The sequence below is a fragment of the Tricharina praecox genome, assembly GCF_024521635.1.
Source record: "Tricharina praecox strain CBS 144465 chromosome Unknown BZA05scaffold_21, whole genome shotgun sequence".
NCBI lineage: Eukaryota > Fungi > Ascomycota > Pezizomycetes > Pezizales > Pyronemataceae > Tricharina > Tricharina praecox.
The window spans coordinates 104,848-122,222 of NW_026250423.1; the positions used below are offsets into that span (position 1 = coordinate 104,848).

The 17,375-nt window shown below is 55.3% G+C and overlaps 5 protein-coding genes across 5 annotated transcripts; 2 read left to right on the forward strand and 3 right to left on the reverse strand.

Annotated features, from left to right (window-relative positions):
• Nucleotides 1–8: 8 nt before the first annotated feature.
• On the reverse strand, nucleotides 9–1,252 carry BZA05DRAFT_446947 (uncharacterized protein; the record flags this gene model as incomplete). Its single annotated transcript, XM_051487119.1, has 4 exons — nucleotides 9–96; nucleotides 153–356; nucleotides 423–992; nucleotides 1,044–1,252. The coding sequence occupies 4 exons, from the start codon at nucleotides 1,250–1,252 to the stop codon at nucleotides 9–11; spliced, it is 1,071 nt and encodes a 356-aa protein (XP_051337268.1).
• Nucleotides 1,253–2,639: 1,387 nt separating this feature from the next.
• On the reverse strand, nucleotides 2,640–3,281 carry BZA05DRAFT_437840 (uncharacterized protein; the record flags this gene model as incomplete). The annotated part of the gene is made up of 3 exons (XM_051486462.1): nucleotides 2,640–2,807; nucleotides 2,997–3,111; nucleotides 3,157–3,281. The coding sequence occupies 3 exons, from the start codon at nucleotides 3,279–3,281 to the stop codon at nucleotides 2,640–2,642; spliced, it is 408 nt and encodes a 135-aa protein (XP_051337269.1).
• Nucleotides 3,282–5,845: 2,564 nt separating this feature from the next.
• BZA05DRAFT_404892 (uncharacterized protein) lies at nucleotides 5,846–6,132 on the reverse strand (the record flags this gene model as incomplete). The annotated part of the gene is made up of 1 exon (XM_051484363.1): nucleotides 5,846–6,132. One exon carries the CDS (start codon nucleotides 6,127–6,129, stop codon nucleotides 5,902–5,904), a length of 228 nt encoding a protein of 75 aa, XP_051337270.1. The 3' UTR covers nucleotides 5,846–5,901.
• Nucleotides 6,133–9,907: 3,775 nt separating this feature from the next.
• Nucleotides 9,908–11,022, forward strand: BZA05DRAFT_123673 (uncharacterized protein). Its single transcript, XM_051478713.1, has one exon. It carries the CDS (start codon nucleotides 9,939–9,941, stop codon nucleotides 10,686–10,688), a length of 750 nt encoding a protein of 249 aa, XP_051337271.1. The 5' UTR covers nucleotides 9,908–9,938; the 3' UTR covers nucleotides 10,689–11,022.
• Nucleotides 11,023–13,705: 2,683 nt separating this feature from the next.
• Nucleotides 13,706–16,490, forward strand: BZA05DRAFT_446949 (uncharacterized protein; the record flags this gene model as incomplete). Its single annotated transcript, XM_051487120.1, has 4 exons — nucleotides 13,706–13,859; nucleotides 14,026–14,094; nucleotides 15,886–15,971; nucleotides 16,032–16,490. The coding sequence occupies 4 exons, from the start codon at nucleotides 13,706–13,708 to the stop codon at nucleotides 16,488–16,490; spliced, it is 768 nt and encodes a 255-aa protein (XP_051337272.1).
• Between the last annotated feature and the right edge of the window lie 885 nt (nucleotides 16,491–17,375).

Sequence of the window (17,375 nt, forward strand, 5' to 3'; positions counted from 1 at the left end):
GGGGTATATTAGGCGGCGGACAACGAGGTCTGTTTCAGACGATCGTTGAGGCGTTGCACTTCGGAGTCGGTCGGCTTGTACTTGGGCTTCTTGGGACTGTAGCTTGCGTCAGTAAATTGTAGGATAACCTTGCAAATATAAAGGAAACTTACGGGTCTCTAACACCCGTGTCATCCCGATTGGAGCCACATCCACCACAAAGCTTCGTCTTTTCTATGAAAGTAGCCTGGCAGTTGTTGCAAGTCCAGTGCACACGGCGACGGGGCTTCTTGTAGGTCCGGCGTGGCGGGGCGGGATAATCCGGCTCCGAATCGGTAGGGTCGTTCTTTCCGTAGTCCTTTCCACCCTTGGGAGATCTGTTGAAAGAAAATAATATTAGACACTGGCTGGTATTGACAGGAGTAAATGGAGGGAATGCATACGGATGACGAGGACACTTCTTGCAACGGTTGTGCTTGCACTTGCCGCAGACCTTCTCGGAAGCGAAGTCGGTATCGCAACGATGGCACTTGCGATGGACGCGTTGACGAACTTCCTTGCGGACCAGATCCTGTCCGCCCCTCCTGCCCGGGATGGTGATACCATAGGCGATGTCACCCTTGCGCTTCTTATAGCCAGGGGCGATGCCAGTCTTGGTAGTGACCTTCTCCTTGCCCTTGTCCTTCGACTTCTTGAGCGGGTGTCGGGGGCACTTCTTGCACCGCTTGTGACCGCACTCGAGGCAGGTCTTGTCGGCACCGTAGGGCGTCTCGCACTTGTGGCAGCTGCGATGGACGCGCATGCGGATGTCCTTCTGGACACGGTCCGACTGGGGCGTCGTGGAAAGGGGCAAGTCAGTCGACTTGACGTCGAGGCCGTGCTTCTTGAACAGGGCCTGAGCACGCTCAGCGGCGCTCATGACGGGAGGAGGGGAGGTGGGGTTCTTGGGAGGGCGGTAAGGCTTGTGGGCGGGCTTGTGGGCGGGCTTCTCGGTGAGCCTGGTGGGAGCGGGGCTGTGAAGAGCTGTTAGCGAAGTGTTCATCCCATCTCGTGTCTCAACATACGTAGACGCCAACACAACGGGAGCAGCAGTAGTGGCAGTAACAGCAGCGGAAGAAGACGCAACAATCGGAGACTGCGGCTCGGAGGCGATCATGGAACCCGAGGACTTATTGGACTTCGAGGAGGTGTAGCTCATGACACGCTTGATGGAGGTGGTCAGACGTCTACGAATAGACGTCGACTTTTCGGATCTCCCTTCATCTCCAGCCATTTTTGGTGAAGCCTTTGATTGTTTGGTGGACGGAACCGAGACTCGAAGGATGGGATTCGTTGGCTATGCGAGCTACAAGTGGTGGGGGGTGGAGGGTTTATGTATTGGATGGGCGGAGCGATTGAATGCTGGCAGTCGAGCGAGCAATTGGGGGGGGGGGGGGGTGTGGGAGAGTGAGTGTGGTCCAACGATAGTAGGCGAGGTGCTATGGGGTAGTAGTGGTAGTTTGTTGTTGTTGTTGTCGGGACAGAAAGTTTGGCGCGTACCAGGGAGCGGGTAGCTAGTAGGTGGTGGTAATGGAGGGATGAACCAGTGAACTTGTCTCCTTCACTTTTATTCACTCGTCGGGGTGTAATTGACGAGATGTTGCTGAGGTGTGCGGGGGGAACTCAGGTTGCGGGTGGGGAGAAGGAAGGGACAAGAAATAGAGGGCGGATCTGGGGTTTTGTTGTTATGGGCGAACCGTAGAGCAATCCATTGTGCTGGGATGGGGGGATGGGGGGGTGTGTGTTTTTTTTTGGGGTCGGGGGGGGGGTGTGGGTGGGTCGTGTGGGAGGGAGGATGGGGAAGGCGGGTGTGTATGGGATAGGTATGGTACGGGCTGGTCCGGGGGGGGGGGGGGGGAGTGAGTGGTGTGTGTGGGCCAGCCAGCAGCAACCAAGCAAAGCAGAGCAAGCAGAGCAAGCAAAGCAGAGCAAAGCAGAGCAGAGCAGGCAAAGCAAAGCGACGCACACCAAGAGAGAGAGAGAGTGCACACACACCACGCTATCACGTTTGGAATTTGGACTGGCCGATACGGTGGGCAGCCAAACTAACAGGCCCGGCCAGCATGGTACTCGCGACAAGGGGCATTCTACGCAGATGTGCGACGGTTACGGAGAGCGGGATGGCGGGACTCGAGGCAATGGGGAATTGGCTCCAGCAACACGCCTGCGACTTGCATTGGAGAAAGAAGGACGAGCCAGCCAACCCATTGCGGTGAGGACTGCAAGCGAGGCGGCCGGAGACGAGACGAGACGCGATGGAACATGGGCGGGAAGGGAATAGCTGCGGTGAGGACGAGGCGCGATGGAACATGGGCGGGAAGGGAATAGCTGTGGTGAGGACGAGGCGCGATGCTGCTAGTAGCTGTTCTTCTCGGCGACGAGACGCGATAGAACATCGGCTGGAATAGTGGGCAGAACTATAGCATGAAGCGGTTCTTCTCAGTGACGCTTCGCTACACGGCTCTATTCTCCTCCGCCTCTTGCGCGGTCTCATGATGATCACCGTGATTCGCATGGAACAATCACACTCTCTACTTTACTAGTCGCGCGCTGCAAACGCAGTACCACCCAAAAGAAGGGGGGCGGGGCCGACGAAGAAACAAAAGTGCCTTCGAAGGCGTTCAGGGAACAACCACGTTCGCGAGCCGCTCGTCGTCCTGCTCGTCGTCCTGCTCGTCGTCCTGCTCGTCGTCCTGCTCGTCGTCCTCCTTCTCATCGTCCTCCTGCTCGTCCTCCTGCTCGTCCTCCTTCTGTTCCCGCTGCTCGTCCTCCTCCTGCTCCTCCCTCTCCTCGTGCGGGTACGTACCCGTGGTACTTTAATTCACAGACCGTTCCCGCCCGAGTCCTCAATAAGCAAACAGGTGCCTACTCTAGCTAAGTAAGAGAGTCGTCGGCTCGTCGGCTGGCTCCCATCACGCTCGAGACATGCTGCTTGTGGGCTGGCTCTGATGATGCCACCCCTCCCCCGTGCTACTTACATGTGTTTCTCCTCCATCGGGCATGTACACTCCCGCTACGCCACGGTAGGGTATGTGCTCCTCTACCGTATGTAGAATCCGAGTCTCCAGATTCTCGACGCAGCTGTGGATCCTTCTGGGAAGTAGAGTAGAATAGACTACTCTACATACACATCCTCACGATCCCCACTGCTGCTGCTGCTCCACTGCTCGACTCCGCTCCGCTCCTTCGTCGTTCGAACGAAGCCAGCCAGCCAGCCACGAAGCCAGCCATTCGAGAATCGAGACCCACACACGCGGTGGCATGACCCCCCACAAGATTAATTACACGCCTGCTCGGTTCCTGGATCCGGGGCCCAAAGTGTTCGCTACGTACTATGTCCGTGTGGCTCAGCAGGGCAGCCAAGCCGCCGGCACTCCCCGTGGCCAGTGGCAATCGACTTCCGCAGCCTCTACTTCCATCGTCCCGCAGAGTTGGTTGCATGTTGGATATCGTAGAAATCCAGATATCCACTTTTGTGACTTGTCCTACCGCGCTCGTGCTGCGAGGACGGCACTGCATACCCTAGAGTCTAGAGTATCTCAGTATCATCGTGGAATTACGGTGGAATCTTGCGTTCGTCGCCCTCCCCAGTCCCAGTCCCAGTCCCCTTTTCCGAGGAAACCAATGTGCAGAACGGCCGCCACAGGCCCACAGAAACAAGAACGTGCTCGAAGCTCGAATTTAAACTCCCACCTACCTGGCATCTACCACACTGCGCAGCGATTGTGCAAAAAAAAAGATTCTCTCTCTCTCTTCCCTTGAATCGATTACACAAAGCTCCACAAAGCTCCACAAAGCTCCACAAACCATTGCACAACATCAAGGCCGCGAATACTCTATTGCACTCGCAGAACCCGGCGGTTCAGCTCCACAGCCCATATATGCATAGCATCAGACATCCTCGGTGCAGATCGATATCGATATCCCGACGTCTTAGAGAAGATGATGATGATGCCGATGATGCCGATGATGCCGATGATGCTGATGAGAGATGGGATATGCACATGAACAGCCCTCGACGGTCGCAGCGTCAGCACCGGCGACGGGGAAGGAAGTCGGTGCAAGTTGCACCTATTCCCACAGTCCCACTCAAAGCAGCACGTTGACGATCTCATGGAGTCGTGCTGGGACTGTTGGGCGTTTACGTTTATGCACTGGAACTCCATGCTGTGGCGCCGACTCCATGCTCTGGGATTCTATGCTCTAGGACTCCATGCTCTGGGATTCTATGCTCTAGGACTCCATGCTCTGGGATTCTATGCTCTAGGACTCCATGCTCCTAGAACTCCATCTGCCGACCCCATGTGAGGAGGAGGAGCACTCCCGGAGGAGCAGTTCTTGCCCATCAACCAGCGGCCAGCCCAGTCTGAAACTGGAGACTCGGTAACACTCGAGGGCTCATCCTTCCCCCACTTTTACCCTTATACCCTTATACGCTTAACTACATACACGCAGGTGAAGATGAAGACTGAATGCGGTCCCGATGAACCCACTCGGGGGGATGGGGGTGAGGGGTGAGGGGTGAGGGGTGAGGGGTGAGAGTATGGGGGGAGAACGACCATCAAGAAGTCGCACATATCCGCCCACCAACCGGATCATACTATACACGCGGAACTGGATGGGGATGGGGATGGGACATCAACCATAGAACTCATCGAACTCTACCGGCGGTGCGGTGAGTACAGCTCGAAGGTTCGAGAGTGGTGTGAGGTTGCTCAAAAACTCCCAGGCTCCCCGTGCACACCTACAGTGTACACCTAGGTACACCCTCAACCACAGATACCGGTACGGCGGTACTGCGGTACATCCCTCGTGGTTTGGTTTGGTTTGGTTTGACGATATGTACTCAAACAGACAGGATGATCCTGTATGTCCCCTCCCAGTCGAGCTTTCATTTTCCGGTGAGTTTCATCGTCCGCTCCTATTTGGCGTATATAGGACCTAGGTGGGCGAGTAGGTAGGTACGCCGATTCTAGATAGTTTTCCCATCCAAAAATACATACCGACCCAACGACGAGCCACGGCTAACCAGTTACCAACCTGCAGCCTCCCAATTGGTTCGAAGCCCTTGAGGCTTAGCCCCTACATATGTGCATACTCTACTTGCTCTACATACTTGCTTGGATGCCTGGGTGCTTCGTTAACGGTTATCCATGATCTATCGTCCGCAGGCAGTCAGAGCAGCAGTGAAGCATGGCATGGTCTGTCCCGATGGGCCTCGAACGGCTTGGATAGATGCAAAATACAAAAACGCCATCCCGGACTTGGATGTGCTCGCCTTACCCCGAGTCGTTGACCAGCATGTGATGGACCGAACGGCTGCTAGAGAAGGGTGTTAGCGGATCCATATTTCGAGCGGGAACTACTGGAATTGTTGTTGTGGTGGTGGTGATGGGGTTCGGGGCTATCGGTTTCGGGGGCTGTGTATGGTAATAATGGGACAGGTCATCGAATATGGAGGATAAGAGGATGAAGATGATGAAGATTATGTCTAGATGATGTCTATACGATTATGAAACAGTGCTACGACCGTAGGAATACCATATACGCAGGCCTGAAGGATCTACCTATGTACATACTTGAACCTCAGCTCGTTGTATGTACGATATGTACGATATGTACGATATGTATGATACCCATCTCCACGTACCCGCACCCGCGAATGCTCTTTCTGTTCCTCACGTCTGACCGAGACCACCCACCCATCCATCTATCCATCCATCCATCCATCCACCCATCCATCCATCCACCCATCCATCCATCCACCCATCCATCCATCCACCCATCCATCCAGACGATCTATGTATGATATGTACTCTACATATGTGCTCTACAGTACCTACCAGTACATACATGGCCAGCAGTACGCTAGACAGGCTCGGTTCACTGCCGAAGCACCGGCACTTGCCGTCCGGGCCCGATCCGACTCGCGAAACCGTCAAGAAAACGGATTACGGTAATCTCCTCGCCGCCGGTGCCGCTGCCGATTCGTTGCCTGTCTGCCGGTACGTACAAGGTGTACGTGGAAGGCGAGACACGGTTAATTGTCGGTCGGGCATCTACGATGGTTGTAGGCGAGCAGAGAAGAATAGAGAAGAGTATACCTACCATGTATCTACTGTATTGTCAAGGGGGTGTAAAAAACTGGTAGTTCTACCTATCTTCAAGAGAATGGCGGTGATACCTCCGAAACTCCGACATCGATATGCGTCCAGCAAGAACCAACGTTTTCATTATATATCCCCCCTTGAACTATATAGCACAGGACGGTACTATAGTTACCGGTATGTACCGGTATGTACCGGCGGCTCGCTTCGCACTGCGCAGGCGTGGGCGGTCCCCCCACACTGGGAACGCCGAATGCGTTAGGACTCCAGTCATTCACTCGACTCGACGAGGGCGTGCGAAAAAGGGTTTGAAGGGTTTGCAGTACGCTGCAGTATGCACAAGTAGGTGTGTGCAACGCAGAGCGTAGAAGAATCTTCAGTCACCAGTCGGTACATACTTTGGGGGCGGACGATAGGTTCGTCCTCGTCCTCGTCCTCGTTGGCACCATCCACCCTCGCAGTAACGCAGAAGGTAACGCAGCATGGGTTCAGTTGAGCACATATGATATGGGGGTACATATGTGAATATCGTGGGCACTTGTCTGGGCACTGACCTACCGTAATCCGTCTGGACTGTGGCCTGTGGACTCTCCACTCTATCTAGCATCCGTGTGGGAGTTCTCTCTGGAACGTGAAGGACTTCTCCCTTTCCCCCGTCTCTTTCCCCCTCGTCCCCCCGTCTCCGCCCGCCTCGTCCCCCTGGTTGGGAGTTCTAACTTCTCGGTAGGGTGGGGGAGCGAAGCAAGCTACTGGTATAGTCTGGTAGAGTATGATGCTAGTAGTGCAAGGAATGCCCTGGGTTCGGCACGCCAGCCGGCCGGGTGGATGGAGGGCATCGTGACATATGCTGCGTCGTTGCGAGTCTGGGAATCGTCAGGAATTGAGACTACTACTACTGGGCTAACTACTGGTTACTGGGCTTCTAGATGGTGCTATGGTGCTATGTATGGTATACTGCCACCTCGCCCGTCACTGTCACGGTAGAGTAGCGGTGGCGGCGACGATTCATGAAGAGTATTTACCGCTCTCTTGCAAGCAGCGCAAACCAAAGTAAAGCCAAGCAGAGCAGAGCGAAGCAAATCGGTGCAAAGTACATCGAATCAAAGCACATCGAAGCAAATCGAAGAAATCGAAGAAATCGAAGCAAAGCAAACCGATGCAAAGCGGCAATTGTGCGCCAAAGCAGGTCGATGTCGATATAATCGCTCCACCGATGTAACGACATACCAAACTATGGTCCCGATAGGTTCCAGCAACACGGTCCGACTAGTTTTTACAGAGTAACCAAAGTGAGCAGAGTAAATACAGTAACCATAGCAAGCAGAGCGAGACTCGAGTACTCGCAACCCATATGGCAGTAGCTGTCGCCGGTCGGTCGGCAATTGCTGCGCTTTTATCGCCGAAATGAGAGCTCAGCCGCGGCATGTGACGGATCAGGCGCACAGTCTGTATCTACTCCACCGCACAGTCTGGTGCGGTGCGGGTACTCTCCGTCTCAGTCGCTCATTCGTCGCGAGACGAGCCGGCAGCGGCAGCAGAGAAAGAGAGAGGATCGTGCCTCGACTTCTCCCCGGCGACGCCTGGCCTCCTGCTTACATGTACATGTACGTGTACCGGTAACCATCGTGTCGAGAAAGGTTCGGAGGAGAGGGACGAGGAGGAAAGCAAATCGAGACGGCGGGTTGCCAACTGTTGAGTGTTGACTGCGGTAGAGTTCACGGTCGCGTCGCATCGCATCGCATGCACAACGTGTCTTGCGTGCGTACCATACACACTCTAGGCAAGTCCTTGGTTGCTCTGCTTTACTTCACATCTACCGCGCACGGCCATCCTTTTCGAAAAGTCTGTGCGCAAACGACCCTCCTCCTGTGCTCTCCAGTAGAGTACTACAGGATACCCCAGCGGGTTATTCCATAAACCAAAACAAAAGCAACAAAAGCAACGACGCTTAGCCGAAAGAAAAAAGAAAACCCCGAAAAAGAAAACGAAAACCCCCAAAACAAAGAAAAATCGTAGGACCACCAACCCGCCGCTGCCGCCAGCGAATTCCCGACCGCCCCACCGTACGTACGAATCTCCTGGCCCGGCAACAGCCGGGCAGCACGCCATAGTATGCCCCGTTTCATCCGCGTTTGTCGACGGAGCACCCGGGAACTCCAGTCTGGGACTGCCGCCGCTGAGCGCTTGACATGACACGCGGTGACGCGGGTGATGGCTGGTACATACGGTACTCGCATATTACATGGTCATGCCATTCTGCTTGTTTACCTCCCCTATGTAATAATAATTATTAGACTATGCTGGCCTTTAGCCAGTTGCTTACGGTACATACTGGCGAGTCGCGTCCGTCCGCCCGGCTTGTGGGCCGCCGCCGGCGCTGTGGTCCTTTGCTTGCTTGCCTGCCTGCCTGCCTGCCTCAGATTCTTATCCGGACGTGGACACGGACACGGCTATGTGTCCTTGGGTAATCTGTACCGTGGTAGGTACCTGCCCAGGTCCCAGTGGCGGGTGCGGGCAAATACCCATGGATAGGACTCCTACTCGAGACTCTGGAGAGGGAGAGGGAGAGGTACATAGAGGGAGAGAGGTGGGCAGTGGGCACTGGAAGGGGGGGGTGATCCTGTCGGATCGTTCAGCACCCGCAACCCCAGGTTTCTTTTTTTTTCTTTTTCCGGCTTCTTTTCCCTGGGGATTTCATGTGGTCCATGCACTCCTTTGTCGCATACCTAGAGCAGGTACATAGAGTATGTACCTGCCTGCCTGGCCATGTACCTACCTCTAGAGTATGTAGAGTAACTATATTCCTCGCCGCTTTCAAGGCTCAAGGCTCAAGGCTCATATGATAGATCCCGGTCGCGGCCGGTGCTCACTGCAGGAGGACAGCACCGGCTTGCGAGTCGCAGACTCGCAACCATGGTCTCGGAATTCCATAGTTGGGCGCATTAAGTACCCTACCTAACCACCAGACATGCCCCCCTGAAACGCAGTCGAGATACGACGCTGACCGCTGACCGCTGACCGAGGGGGCCAGCGAGGATTGCCATTGGCGGTTGATCGCCGGTATGTATGGATGTGTGTATGGATGTACTCTACTCTACTCCAGAGGTGCCGGATTCCCACAGAGCCGGTTTGTTCGCTCTGCAATTCGATGGGTGTAGCATACCTACATGCCTGAGTACCTAGGCCTACATAGGTGTCGAGGCGATGGGTCCGACGCCCTGCGATCGGTCGGCCCGACACCGACACCGACACCGAAATCCGCACCGATGGACATTCCACACCGTCCTGTACCTTCCTTCCTTCCTTCCTTCCTTCCTTTCTCCGGATACTCTACCCTACTACCTACTCTATTACCCTATGCTATATACCCCGCCCGCCCGCGGACATCTCCGCAAAACTTGCAGTCGCAGCCGCGATCCATGTACTCTGCTAGGTATCATAGGAAAATGGAAGCGGTTATGTACGTAACATAGGTACATACCGTACATCACACGCAGAATATCAAACGACCACTTAACTACAGGTTGCTCACGTATCCATGTCGTGCCATGTCGTGTCTCGTCCACCGTCGACGTCTGTCCAACTCGAGCCACCACGACACATACACAGACACCGACACAGACACAGACACAGACACAGACACAGACACAGACACAGACACAGACACAGACAGACACATACACAGACACAGACAGACACAGAAACAGACACAGACACAGAAACAGACACAGAACTTACTTTTCCATCATCCCATCCCATGCCGGTCGCCGTCGGGTGGGTGGGTGGGGTTGCGGGTATACCTTGTTTGTCGGTATGTACACCTGTACGACGGCCTATCCTATGGCGAACTCGACTCTCGACTCTCGAGTCTTCCTTGCAGCAGCAGCAGCATCAATTCGTTGTCGTTGTCGTTGTGCGACTCGTGCTGACTGCCAAACGGCTTCGATCCTAACTACCGGTAACTATCGCCAAACGGAAAACAGCGCAGCGGGGTCGGAGGACAACCCAGTCTGGCTCGGGTCATCCGCTCACACGCACCCCGCCGCGTACTCTCGACTTGTCGACTCTCGCCTAGGTACTCTGCTCTACTCAGGTATCCCGGAAAGCAGCCAGAGCTGCTCGCAGTCGCAGTCGCAGTTACGGATGCTCTCGGGAAGTCGGGAAGTCGGGGATTCAGGCATCGGAAATAGTAGATTGCGAATACCGTATGGACGGAGCGAAGTCGTAATGGTCGTTCGAGTTCCACTGCGACGCGCGATCGCATCCCTTTCGTCTCGTGTAACCTCCCAAGATCACGGGTGGAGAGGGAGAGGGAGAGCTTCACATGGTAGGTGCTGGTTTTCTTCCTCGTTTCCTGCACCAGCTCCTCCAGCAGTCGATCGCACGATGACGGAGTCCCTGCTGCTGCTCTCGGAATTGCCACCCTCGCCGTGGCCAACCAGCAGGTACTATTATACCTATCCTATAGGTACCACGTCCCCATATCCAACAAACCTCTCGCTCCCTTACCCACGTGCGTCAGCCTCGGCCGGTGGGATCCCGTCCGAATACATACATACATAGAGCTCCCATGTATGTAACATAGGTAGTAACTAGCGACGCAATTCCCACAACCTGGGTTCGCGATGTCTCAGATGTGAGTGTTTCCCAATGAACAGTCCCCACCGTCCCCACCGTCCGCACATCCACAGCATCCACAGCATCATCAGCAGCATCACAGGGCCCGCCGCCATCTCGGAGTCAAGACACGTAGGAGGAGATGTGTGGGCTGATCGCAGGGCGGGAGGTCTCGGCCTCTCGGGCTCGACTCGCCGTTTCGTAATAAACTGGCCGGCCAACCGGCGATATCGCCCCGTTTGGACGGTGTGGCCGCTGGCGACGATACGATTACTACTATTATCGAGTGCTTTTGGTTAGGTACTGCGTATAAAAGTAATAGTTGTGTAGAGGTATCGGTGTCCATCGAGACGACTGGGGATGGGTAGTTAGTAGTCATCCGCAGGGCGACTTGTGCTCAATTGGCTGGTTCACCTTCGGAACTCGGCAAGCTCAAGCTACTTACCTAAGTACTAGGTACGTGCCTACATCGAGAGACTTCGAACACCGACGAGGCTCGAGAGGCTGCGATCACATCTGAAAGAGGCCGGTGTTGGCATGTTAACTGCTGTCAATCCACTCGCGGCTCGCCGTTCGCCGTTGCTCAGCGACAGCGGATCATGAAGCTTAAACAATTCGGCGTGGTGGACTAACCCCGACGTCCCGATGCGCCGCGGCAGGCCGTTCCTGACATTCATGGAGAATCAATTCCGAGGTTGCGGTTGCTTTACGGTGGTAGGTATATCTCGCTGCTACGGTACCTTGCAAAACCCTGCCATGTACACACATATGAGGCGTGCGCACCATGACCATCGACGGGGTGAGGCTACCATCGTTACCATCATTACCGAGGGAAGAATGTACATATGATAAGTACATACGGCAGATGAAATCACTCCACAGAGCATTCCTTCGGCACTTTGGTGGGTAGGCCGCTGATGGGACGATGGTGGTGACTTGGAAGCCTTCACCACTTCTAAGTTCTGACCGTGCGGTGTGGTGCGGTGCTGGCGAAACCCCGGCGCCGACAGGTTAGTTGGTTAGTTGTTCCATCTAGGTCCATCTACATGGTTAACTTGTACAGTATTGTACAGTACGATCCCGACTAACTCATTAACCCCGTCCACATCAGCACCGCCAGGCCGGCACCCCCAGCACCAGCACCAGCAGTCTCTTGGCTCGTGACTGAGGTATTGTGAGAGTCTAGAGGTCGCCGTCCCGTCCGTCATCACCACGAGTTTTCCCAGGGATGACCGCTCCGGAGCAAAGACCGCCAACGGAAGTTGCACCCGACAAGCTCGAGATCAAATCCCACGTTACTCTACGATCCGTATAGTAGAGACGGTGATAACTACCTAGCGGGATACCCCGATAGCAAGCCCGTTCATCGGGACATTGTGGACAATGTGGACATTGACACGAGTGGACTTGCGTGTGGTAGTAGCCTTTCGAGATGAGGCTCCGTCGATCGTGCCCCCCTTCGCCCTGCCAATCTCCTCGTCCGAAATACGGTATGTACTTGTACGAGCTCGGCTGCTAGTTAGTCCCGGAACCACACTCGGGCCGTTCGCAACTAGCCGTCGGAGAGTGCCCAGCGGACGGACGGACGGGCCGCACCCGAGATCGAACCGTTCCATCGAGCCGCACCGACCGACGTGCAACCACGGCGGGTGGGTTTTCCCTTGACCTTCCGACAACACAGCCATATTCGAACGGCAGTCGCAGGGAGTGTGGCGCGGAGTACGGGTACTCCAACTGCACGGGTATACCGGATAATGAGTACTCCAATCACACGGGCACACCAAACAACGTAAACGCTCCGTCCACCGATGTTGTGGTGCATTGACAGGTCGTAGGTGGGCTGGAGCAGCAGCAGACATCTGTTTCATTCCCAACATGGACTCGATGGGACGATCCGCCACCGGGCAGGTCAACCGATAGGCAGGTAACCACGCCAACGACCGAAAGCCAGTGGAGACCGGCCATCAGCGGGTAGTGGTGGTAGTGCTGGTGTTTCGATGGATAGTCCTTCAAGTTACCCTATTCGATCTGAGCATTAGAGCTGTCCATACATAGCGGACCCATCACCACCATGCCATCATGCCATCCCCCATCCAGGAAGGGAACGTTACCGCGTCTGGAGCAACATGCCTCGTGGCCCTCCCAAGTTACCCAGCGCATATTTCTCCCCTTCTCTTTGCGGCCTAAACAAGTGACGGGAAGCCAACTTGCAGCTCCCGTAGTTACTGCACATCGGGAATATATCCGGTACGGTACTAGCTGGGCGGGACGGAGCGCAGCGCGGCGCGGCGGGGGTACGGCGGCAACTTCGAAACCGGATGCAACTGGCTGCGCGCATAAAATCGTGCGTCTGCTGCGCTCATCCTCCCTTCGCATCCTACTCTATTCTTCTGGGCGGTCGACTCGCTGTATCGCTTCCAGTTTTTCTTCTTCTTTTCTTTCTGCAGGGCGATAATAATTTGTACCTATGGCACATACAAAGAAGATATCTGCCAGACAGCCGCAGCGTAAGCCATAGTACAATACACACGGGGGAATCCGAATACATCGGTAGGTACATACATACCATGTGCGAAGCCATGCATAACATGCATTCCCGCACACTTGTCACTTTGCGGTGCGTGAACGTCGGCCGCTTGTCTGCCTGCCTGCCTGCCTAATCGGAGTGCCTGTGTAAGTATTCACGTTCACTCATGCGGTTCGTACGCACGCACGTACGTACGTACGGGGGGTGAAGGGGGAGAAAGAGAAAAAAACATCCTTAGCCTTAACTAGCCGAGAGGAACGGGCAGGAATACATGTGTAGATTGTATGTATGAGGTATGTACCGACATATCTTCAATCTGGGTATAGTAGAGCACTCTGCCAGACAGTGACAGTGACAGCGGGTTGGATTCGATTCGAAGCGCGGGATATCGCGCAACAGTGTTGTTTGCCCACTCTGCGTGGCGATAGTGGCGATAATGCCGCCGTCCAGTCCCGCGCCGGTCGACCGAATCGCGGGCAAGGCGTGCAAACTCGGAGGAGAAAACTGCTGCGTAACGCCCGTGAGTGCCAGTGCCCGTGAAGTTGCGGTGTCCATAGCGGCTGTGGAGATTCCGACGCCGGTTACTGAGTGTGGGTGTGAGTGTGAGTGTTTCACGGCAGAGCTGCCATCATCTATGCGGTAGTTAGACGTGGAGATTTCCGGTGCGAAATGGCAGGTGTCCCCAGGTGTCCCCAGTACCGTTCCCGACTGATGCCTCATGCCTCGTGCCTCATGTCTGATGAAACGGCCGGAAAGTCGGCGCGGTAATTCCGGCGCTTAGGATGTATTGGGAGCCGGGGGCGGGAGTGAGCGGCCATGATTCGCGTATGCGACTCGACCCCAAACCAGATCCTGTGCGCACGTAGTTAGAGTAATCACGTCGGTCTGGATCGCTCTGTCCGGATCAGTCGCTCCGGCATCCCCCGGGCGCGGTAGAGTACATGACCGAGAGTTGATTGATGCGCCGCGCGAGTGATCAGTTGTGATCCGCCCTGCCCGCACCTCCTATCGTCGCCCGAATTCACACACAGCGCTGGTTAGCTCGGCCGAGCCTTCCGTGTGTTGCGGGCACTCAATACTAAACCGGACTTGTAGCGGTATGGTCCGGTGCGGTGCGAGTGATTCCCCGCGCTGCAACTGGGAGCCGAATGTACATACCAACGAACGCTGCGTGCCTCGGAATGAACGGCTTCGCAAACAAGCCCGCTCATGTCGTTTCTAGTCTACCTATCTTCTGCCTCACGTCTCTCCCGTCAGTGGCTCGCCAATAGGTAGTACGCCGTGTCTTCGGATGACGCTGCTGTTGTCCTCGATCTCATCCGCACTCAGGGCGTGCATGTACGGAGCTGGATGGACTTATGTACTCTACTAGCATATCCCCAACGCCTATTCCACTCCATACAGTGCTGGCGGTCCCCGCGCCTCACTGAATAACTCCGCAGCTGTGTTTCGTACTGGATCTTGGCCGCAGCCTGCGTACCAGCGTTACTGTTACATTCCCGCTCTTGTCTCGCCTCGGGGATATAGAGTAGAGGATAGAGGGTAGAGAGCAACTTCGGCACGGGGTTCTCCCCGTAGTTGTGGCGGAACGAAAATCAGAACATTGCGGAATGCAGGAGCTGGACGGATTTTGCTGCTGTTGAACGCGCCGAAGCAACTACATACAGAAATGGGGAACAGAAAAAACAAGCCGCCATCAGTCAGGACTCAGCCCCGTCCATCCTCCGCACACCGCTGCCAGCTCCTCGTCCCCCGGCTCCACACTTTCACCTCGCGGGTGATGTATCATGACGCCAAGCCACACAGACGAGGAGCCAGCCCAGCCCATGAGCCGTCCTCTATGGACGATGGGGATGCCAGCGCTGCAATAACGGCGTCAATGGAGTGGGAGGAGTGGTGGAGGACGAGACTGTGTGGGACATCGAGGAGGCTCTGGACCGGTCAGAGCAGGCGGTTCAGTGACGGAAGGTTCAGTGACGGGAGGGTGAGGCGACGGCGGAGTTTCCTCGATCCGATCACTATCAGGAGCTCTCTTGGGGCTGGTGCCCTTGGATCCTACGTAGAGCGCGGGAAACCAGCCAGTCTTCTGGACTGTGGATAGGTATCAGGACACCGCTTCCCACAATGGACTGCACAGTGCACGCGGATTATGAGCGGTGAAGCAAGCAGGCAAGCAAACAGGCGGGGCGAAACGCTCGCTTTTTGATGATTAGCCAGTAACTACTGCCTGGTGGTCTGGAGGAGATGTTTACTCCGTCATGGTAGCCTTCCGGAATGTTCTGTCATGCATTCCGCGGCAAGATCCGATCAATGGTCCGGACAGCGCAAGCGGTATCACCGCTCGGTGAGATTCAATGGCCCCGCGAGATTACTACTAGGCCTTCCCTCACCATCTGCCATTGAATCTCGCCAGCCTCAGATATTGAAGCTTCACCCCCACACCTACAAAACCCCTACTCCCACCCACCAACTTCTCTTCTTCTCTTCATCACACGTATCGGACATTCACACAACTCTCTGCGAGAACTAAAACGCAACATTTGAATATCCGAAGTAAGTAAATCCGCCTTATCACACAAATCACTCGCAGATCACAAATACTAACTCGGATACCAGAGATTTCCGGACAGCGATACAACCTGCGCAAGCGCGCCGCGAAGCCCGCAGCCACCGTCAATACTCCCGGCCGCAAGGCCAACAAGGTAAGCACAAGCCCACCCGCACTCCCACCCAATGCACGACATCTGACACCGCTCTGACAGAACCCCAAGTCCGCCAGCGGCGGCATCTCCAAGGCCGCGCGGGCGCCGAAGACATACGTCTACTGCATAAAGCCCAGCAGCATGGCTCGGCTCGCCGAATTGGAGTTCGGCGAGCACACCACGCTCGTGGAGGGCGCGCGTTTCTACCTCCTGCCTGGAGGAAAGAAGCGCGCCCCGAGCGGCGTGGTGTCCATGAGGGTCACCGTGCCCGCTGGAGTTGACGCCAAGTGGCTGGTGGAAATGGACTTGGAGGAGGAGTTCTTGGGGGAGGCGGATGAGCAGGTGATGGAGGAGGAGCGCCAGGCGGCGGCGGCGGAGCACGAGCAGGAGGAGAAGCTGGAACAGCAGATCCAGCAACAGCTGGAAAATGAACAGCTGGGGGAAGAGGAGCAAGCAGAAGTGGATAAAGAGGAGGAGGCGGCTGGCAACACCAGCCGCCGGAGTTGCATCGTAATGTAGAAGACATTACTTTTTTTTCCATCTTCTTTCTTTTTTGCTTCCCGCGGCTAACCCCGACAGGGCTCCCTCATTCCCCGCTGCTGTCTACTGTCAGAGTAGAAGTGACAGACGCCGCTTCTCACGGCCATGGACTGCTCAGTGCATGCGGATGATGGGCGGCGAAGCAAGCAAGCGGGCAAAGCGCTCGCTTTTAATGATTGGGTAGTACTGACCGGCGGTGTGGAGGAGATGTTTACTCCGTGATGGTAGCCTCCTAGAACGTTCTGTGAAATCCGTGGGAAGATCTGATTAGAGGCCCTGACGGCGCTCGGTGAGGTTCAATAGCCTCCGCGAGGCTATTGCGTGGAATAGTGTTTTCTGAGGGATGACAATGTGCTTCAGGACGGCAGCTGTTACACTATGAAACGGCTCTCTACCACGACATGAACGAGGTATGGGGAACGAAAGCAAGATGATCGTCACGGCCGAGGCGCGAGCCTAAAATTATCTGTAGAAAAAGTGCTAAAGCCAAAACCCCGTGAAAACACACTAGCAAGCTTCGAAGCTTGCACGATTCTAAGCTCACACCACCTATAAAACCACCCCTTCCCTCCTTCCATCTCTCCTTTCCTTTTTCTTCTTCAAGCACAGGCATGAGCAAAGCACAACAGCAGTGGCAAGAGTAAAGAGCAAGCACAGCAGTGGCAAGAGCACAGCGGATTGATATAACGCCCCTTACGTGGTCGAGGTTTTTTTCCTACGGGTTTCCTCATAAAAAACATCATCTTCCTGGCTGCAATGCGAGGGGGTGAGATTTTTTTCTGGCTCTTCTCGGTCTAGGGTGGTAGCGGAGAGGCTCGGAGATCACGGTTCGTCGCAGATCGGCACGGTGATTCATCAGCATCC

Coding starts and splice junctions, on each gene's coding strand:
- BZA05DRAFT_123673 (XM_051478713.1), top strand. CDS start 9,939: ATGTACACCTGTACGACGGCCTATCCTATGGCGAACTCGACTCTCGAC.